Source organism: Camelina sativa, chromosome 11, assembly GCF_030686135.1.
Source record: "Camelina sativa cultivar CO46 ecotype springtype chromosome 11, ASM3068613v1".
Classification (NCBI taxonomy): Eukaryota; Viridiplantae; Streptophyta; class Magnoliopsida; order Brassicales; family Brassicaceae; genus Camelina; species Camelina sativa.
The window spans coordinates 50,255,201-50,262,435 of NC_141890.1; the positions used below are offsets into that span (position 1 = coordinate 50,255,201).

Sequence of the window (7,235 nt, forward strand, 5' to 3'; positions counted from 1 at the left end):
ATTGGAAAAAAAAAAGGTTAACTGGAGAAAATAATATGCATGTTCTCAATCAGACACATACACGCTCATTAGGCCATTATTAGGTAAGCAATGAGATCACAAAGGATAATGACACGTGGAAATAAAACGATGTCACCCTAAACCAAATCCTTCGACGTGCCTCTCACGTGTCTCGCTTATTCAGTTTCGGTAGAACTCAAAATGTATATTACGGACCTTTTTCAGTTTTAGTTACCTATTTTATAATTCACTAGATAGCATAAGCGTGAAAAAAAAAATAATAAGAATAATAATTCACTATATAGCAAATCCCAGTGACCTGGACTAGTACATAAATTTGAAAAATAGTATTGAAAGAAAAATATTAATCAAATGTATATCTTAGCACAAAATGCCGTACGTAAAGATTGCTAATTTTGATTACCCTTACCAAACTTTTTTATTCTATTAGTTCTGTACTTTTAACTCCATAACATGGAAATCGTGGAACATAAAGATAAATATGTTTACGGTCAAACAAGTGTCATGTTTTAGCACTTAATTATAATTAGAAATTTATCTTTTTGCTGTCGTCATAGTTGAAAAAATTTCATGTTGCCAAAAAATAAATAATTCCTTTCCTTTTATTTTCTCATTCTCCATATAACGTAGATAAAATTTTCTTTATCATTTTCGTCATATTTGGAGTTTTGTAATGATGGTCAAACAAACAAAAATAAGTTTCTAAATTCATTAAATCTAGAAAAGTAATAAACGAATAATAGCCACAGAGTTTTTACAAAGAAAAGCCAATTCACACACGACTCACTCTTCACCTTTCTTCGCTCACTCCATTCTCTTTATATTTCATTTCTTCTCCATAGCTTAAGAAATAGAAAAAAAACGAAAAAAGGGTTAGCGATGAGAGGTGGCGGCGGAGAAGAAGGATCGGAGTTGAGAGTTGCACTGTTGAAAAGTCCTCACACGGCGGAGGAAGACGACGGTGGTGAACTGAAGACTAGAGTTTGGGTTGAGACAACAAAGCTATGGCAAATCGTTGGTCCAGCCATATTCAGTCGAATAACGACGTACTCGATGCTTGTCATCACTCAAGCTTTCGCTGGTCACCTTGGCGATCTCGAACTAGCCGCCATCTCCATTGTTAATAACGTCATCGTTGGCTTCAACTTTGGTCTCTTGGTATACAACAATAGTCTTGATGTTTTCAACTTTTAATTTAAGGGTTATATTGACATTTTTTTCTTAAGGGAGGGGTTTTAATATAATAAAATGGTGGTGCAGCTTGGAATGGCGAGTGCGTTGGAAACGCTGTGTGGGCAAGCGTTTGGAGCAAAGAAGTATTACATGTTGGGAATCTATATGCAGCGTTCTTGGATTGTTCTCTTCTTCTGTTGTGTCTTATTGTTACCGACTTATATTTTCACAACTCCGGTTCTCAAATTTCTTGGCCAACCGGACGATATCGCTGAGCTTTCCGGTGTTGTCGCCCTCTGGGTCATCCCTCTTCACTTCGCCTTTACTTTGTCTTTCCCGCTTCAACGTTTCCTCCAGTGCCAGCTTAAAAATCAGGTGCCGACGTATCGATCTATTTAATTGTTTCAAATAGCATGATTCATGCGTCCAAGCTAGTCAAAATGATAACAGTTTTAATATACAAATATTATTTAGTTTATCTAGATTTGTGCGTGTCAGAAGCATCTTTTTATATGTTTTAAAATTGAATAGTCCAAAAAGTAAATCAGACTTTCTCTATAACAATGGTTTATTACGTAGATGATAACGTATTAATGTTCGAACTACTCGTTTTTTTGTGTGGTTTTAGGTGACTGCGTATGCTGCAGGGGTTGCATTGGTGGTTCATTTTTTAGTGTGTTGGTTGTTCGTGGACGGGCTTAAACTAGGAGTCGTGGGGACTATGGCTACGATTAATATCTCCTGGTGGGTTAACGTTCTGATTCTATTAGTATACTCCACTTGTGGTGGCTGTCCACTTACTTGGACCGGGTTCTCTTCCGAAGCCTTCACTGGACTTTGGGAATTCCTTAAACTCTCTGCTTCGTCCGGCGTTATGCTTTGGTACCAATGAATATATACACTTTTGTGACATTAGGCTAATTGTGTCCGATACAACTTTTAACGGTAGATGCTTGGTGTTTTTTTTTTTTTTAACAGTTTGGAGAATTGGTATTATCGGATTTTGATTATAATGACTGGCAATCTTGAGAATGCTCGAATCGCTGTTGACTCCTTGTCCATATGGTAAGTCGTTTTATGTTTGAAATATTTTATTTAAACCGCCTCAAAAGACATATCTTATCGCACTGTTTTCACGTCTGGATTTTTGGGTTGTTGCGGAAAGGTTATCGTTGTTTTCTTGTTTTTATCTTCTTTATTATTTAGTGAATTGACTACTTTTCAAAATATTTTATTGACCAATCATTTTCAAAAAATAATATTTTTGGCAGCATGACGATAAATGGTTGGGAAATGATGATTCCTCTCGCTTTCTTCGCCGGAACCGGGTAAAGCGTGTCTATTCTTAGTATTTGCTCATTTTTAATCCGGTTGATAGTGATGATCTAATTGACCCCTATTTCAGTTTAGTCTAATTTTAATACACGTACCCAGTGAAACTGGAAGTTAGAAACTTGCATTGAATGTGGAATATATGTCATGTTGGATTCTATTTTTTTCAAATAATTCGGAAAAATAAAATAGTAAATGCTTATTTGGTGGTGGTACTTCGAGTCGTGTCCACCATTTTTATTCCTATCCCAGTTCTCAATTTAATTTACTCTATTTTTTTCGTATTTTTGTTGTCAACAACTGAAATGACTAGTTTGAGTCCAAATAATGTGGTCCAACGATAAGGATACAACTTGGGTCGAGTAGCTATATATCCGAAATTTTTTTGTTTTTCGTTAAACTCTTTCAAGTTATCTAAAATTATAACATCTAAACAAAAAAATTGGCAATTTTTTTGTAATATTAAAAGAATATTTTCCAAAATTATTTGAAACCACTCATAGTTCCGCAAAATTATGGGTCTTATACTTGGTTTACCCAAATTTTATTCGATTGGACAACAATTTTAAATACATTAACTTATCGGTATCAATGACTATCCGCTACTACACGTCTACACCTTTCATTTAGAGTTAGAAAATTAAATTATCGTACGTCGACATAAATATTAAATACGACAGTACCGTTAGTTAGTTCGTTTATTTTGTTTGAAGGACCAATAGTTTATGTGTGGAAATTTAGGAAGTTGAAACCTAACATTTGGCATATAACATTTTTCTATCTCCTTCCGTGTTTGCTTTGAGTTCTTCTTCTCTTTTTATTTGTCGTGTTGTTTGTATAGAGACTTCTACGAGGATACGATTTAGAGAGTAACTCTCTTCTTACTCCTTAATATATATTATATTATTTCATTCATCCATAACTTTTTTTATGTTCAATCGTTTTTATTTCTATTTTTTTTTTGGGTCTCTTTTTTTTTTTTTCTTTTTTTCCGTCTGTGTGGACATGATCTCTCCGCTAGGGCATATAGAGAGACACAATATGTGAGTTACACTTGTTTTAAAAGAAGCATTGATGAAGAATAAAGTGTAAAAATGTAAAGAGTAAAGACAGTGATGTTGCCTATTTGCCATGTTGGTGTGGATTAACCTACATACAAAATATTTTTAAAACAATATAGATATACAGATGGTATAGGTTTTTAAATTTCTAACAATATTTTTAATGATTGCAGTTACATATGATTTAGAACTATATAAAAATCAGTACAAGTTTAGAATGTATGTTGCAGAACTATATATGTTTACTTTACATTAACGACTGCAGTGTACGAGTGGCGAACGAATTAGGAGGTGGTAATGGGAAAGGAGCAAGATTCGCCACGATTGTATCAGTAACACAATCGTTAATGATCGGATTATTTTTCTGGGTGATAATAATGCTTCTCCATAACCAAATCGGTTGGATATTTTCTTCAAGTGTAGCCGTCTTGGACGCCGTTAATAAACTCTCACTTCTCTTAGCTTTCACCGTTCTTCTCAACAGCATCCAACCGGTTCTCTCCGGTACGTCACGGTTAATTTCTGAAGAGTTTCTTGTATATATATACCGAGTCAATGATTTTTGTGATGGCTAGGTGTCGCGGTTGGATCGGGTTGGCAATCCTACGTTGCATATATAAACTTGGGATGTTACTATTGCGTCGGTGTTCCACTTGGGTTTCTGATGGGATGGGGTTTTAAATTCGGCGTCATGGTAATCACTATTTTTCTCCACATGTTTTTGTTAATTTATAAGTAGTTATTTCATTACTTCTATCGATTTGGTTTTATTTATAGGGGATTTGGGCTGGTATGATTTTTGGAGGAACTTTTGTTCAGACAATGATCTTAGGTTATATCACAATGAGATGCGATTGGGAGAAAGAGGTACATTGATATGTTTCCCTTGGTTTTGTCTTATTAATTTATTTCGTTTAGCAATTTTGAGTTTACTGATCATGATAATGTGTGTGTGTGTGGTTTTTTTTGGTCTGTTTGTAATTCTTTCAGGCGCTGAAAGCAAGTGCTCGTGTTAACAAATGGTCCAACGCAATAAAATGAAGATTTGTTTAGTGCAACTATTTATTATTAAATAATTTTGCAGCATAATTGTTTTTACGAAAACTGGTGTATGTTGTTGGTATCGAAAATGTAATGCAATATAACTCACAGCCGGTTCATATTTTACAAGGGGTCTCTGCAATTACCGTAGAGGTCTTTGTAATATATTCGTTTTATATCATGCCTTGTAATATTAATTAGAAATATCTTAACATGCTGAACTGGTTTATTTGATTTCAATTTAAACAATAAAAATTTATTATTTTCCACGTGAATATTGGTTAAGTAGACTCAATGCCTTCTTTTGATGTTTTCTGGTTGGGAGAGAGTACAAAACAAGGACTCCGAGGTCGGTGTAGTTAGGATAGTAATGGTTCAGATTTTTGTGATGGTTTACTCACTTACCGTTCCTACATTTATCGATGATTTTTGTTTTGTGACGATTTTGCTACATATATTATTTATAATTCAATTATTGAAAATATATATACAAGGAATCGACTATAGTCATTTAAATAACAATGCCGCAGAGACGAATACCCGATTTTTGGACTAAGCTATATGATAGTAAGGACCGGACTGTTTCTTTTTTTTATAGGCGTTGCATATCTTTTAATTTCGATACCAAACACCAAAAGTCTTCAACCAAATACTTGCATCGCCAAGAAAACTCCCTCAAACCTTCTTTGCACATTTCGAGCCTCTCCAAAACCGGAACCAACTCGTACGGTTTAGCAACTCTCTCATTCAATTCTTCAAACCATATCTTCATCAATCTTATGACGGAGAAGTAGTCTTGTACCATTAGTTCTATCATTTCGACAACGATTTTGTTGAGTTTCGATTTCGGAGCTATTGGCCTGTCACTTATATGTTCGAACAGATCCACTAAAAAATCAACTTGTTTAAAAATGCAATCGGTTGTGTAAGACGAGACTCGGTGAGTTTCTAGACGCTTATCTTCCGACCTATCTTTTATGTTTGGGGTAACGCCTAAAGCCTCCGCAATTGTAAAGTAACAAACTAGATATTGTTTGTACCTATTCAAAAGACATTTTTAAAAATAATTCATAAGACTATATATTCCATATATAAAATTGCCATTTAACATATAAAATAAAATAAAAATTTAGGAAAATGATATGGATCGGAGTCAACTTTTCAATTATTAATTTGTCTGTCAGCCAAAACTATAACCAATACATATATTCGATATATGTAATCTTACCAACAAACCCATGGAGACAACTCTCTAGTAAAACGAGATGAACCTACATTAAGGTCATTCAATTTAAGTTTACTCCCTCCTTGATTATAGATCAAAGTACGATGACTTTTGTTATTTCTGTCACGAACACTATCTTCTCCATTGTACACGTATTCCGATTTAATCATCTTATGGAGAAGAATGAGACATTTAGCAGCCACACACACGTCCGTTGTCAAACGAAGCCTCTGTAGGATCGCAGCGATGGTATCAGGACCGTAACACGTGTCAGCAGTGGATTGGAGGAAAGTGACGTGTTTGTCTGAGGGTGGGTTCTGTGAAGTGTGAGACGTGGCTTTCAAGATAGCTTCGTTGATGGTTTTTGCGTTCTCGGAGCCACACAAATGAACCACGTTGAGTTTCATTTGCGAGGCTTCGTCTTTCAATTTGCCTCCCAAGGTTGTCAATATGCCCATAGTTTGGTTATTTTACTTTTTTTTTTTTTTTGGGGTCGTCGAATAAATATTGTTTGTTAATTAGTGTTTGAATCTTTAGCAATGTGGCTTTGCTTTTATAATGATTCGAAGGTTTCATAATGTGTATTTATTGGTTAATTAATTGTTGGGTAAGATCATGAAATAAGTTCTTAATTATCTTAATAATCATCTCTTTAGCATGTATACTAGATTGTTTACCCATATCATATACATCCATTGTGAAAATTAAATACACGTGGATTTTTATAATTACAATAATTAACAGTTTAAATCATTTTATTTTGTTTTTTTTAAAAAAGATTAATTTTTACTCTTTTAAAAACTACAGTTAATGTAATTATTAAAATATTCATAAATAAATGCTAAAACTTTATTTACCTATTTTAAGATTTTGATATGATATAGAATTTTGAGAAAGATTTCATTAAGAAAATCTGAAAACATTTTAATATATATAGATAACAATTTATCTAAATTGATTATTCCTCAACTTTTTTTTTTTTTTTAACATCCTCAACTTATTTGAAGTAAAAATTAAACTAAAAACCTCTTAGAAAATGACGCTTGGTCATTATATTTTGTCTTAATCCATGATATAGTACTTTACTTTGTGATAGAAACACGTATTTATTAAAAAGATTAAAAATATAAGAAAACCAAATATCAGACATTTGTTGGTTCAATGATCATATCAAAAAATTGACTCATATCTCTATCCTTTTTTCGTGCATTTACAATCAATACAAATTTTAAATTAAAAAGTGCAAAAAAAATCAACTTTTTGTGTATTAACTAGTAATAAATTGCTCAATATTGGCTTTTTTAAATGGTACACAAAATCAATAGATTTAAAGCCTAATTTTACACACCACCTTACACGTTAAGATGTATACGTGCGTCAAT

General features: G+C 33.3%; 2 protein-coding genes across 2 annotated transcripts; one reads left to right on the forward strand and one right to left on the reverse strand.

Moving 5' to 3' along the window:
- Positions 1 to 725: 725 nt before the first annotated feature.
- LOC109124794 (protein DETOXIFICATION 27) lies at positions 726 to 4,809 on the forward strand. Its single transcript, XM_010446232.3, has 9 exons — positions 726 to 1,179; positions 1,282 to 1,569; positions 1,823 to 2,076; positions 2,173 to 2,259; positions 2,466 to 2,522; positions 3,853 to 4,091; positions 4,163 to 4,281; positions 4,365 to 4,454; positions 4,578 to 4,809. The coding sequence occupies exons 1-9, from the start codon at positions 901 to 903 to the stop codon at positions 4,626 to 4,628; spliced, it is 1,464 nt and encodes a 487-aa protein (XP_010444534.2). The 5' UTR covers positions 726 to 900; the 3' UTR covers positions 4,629 to 4,809.
- A 245-nt stretch (positions 4,810 to 5,054) lies between these two features.
- On the reverse strand, positions 5,055 to 6,518 carry LOC104727199 (putative clathrin assembly protein At5g65370). Its single transcript, XM_010446233.3, has 2 exons — positions 5,857 to 6,518; positions 5,055 to 5,668 (listed from the first exon to the last, which is right to left on the reverse strand). Exons 1-2 carry the CDS (start codon positions 6,309 to 6,311, stop codon positions 5,221 to 5,223), a joined length of 903 nt encoding a protein of 300 aa, XP_010444535.1. The 5' UTR covers positions 6,312 to 6,518; the 3' UTR covers positions 5,055 to 5,220.
- Positions 6,519 to 7,235: the final 717 nt, after the last annotated feature.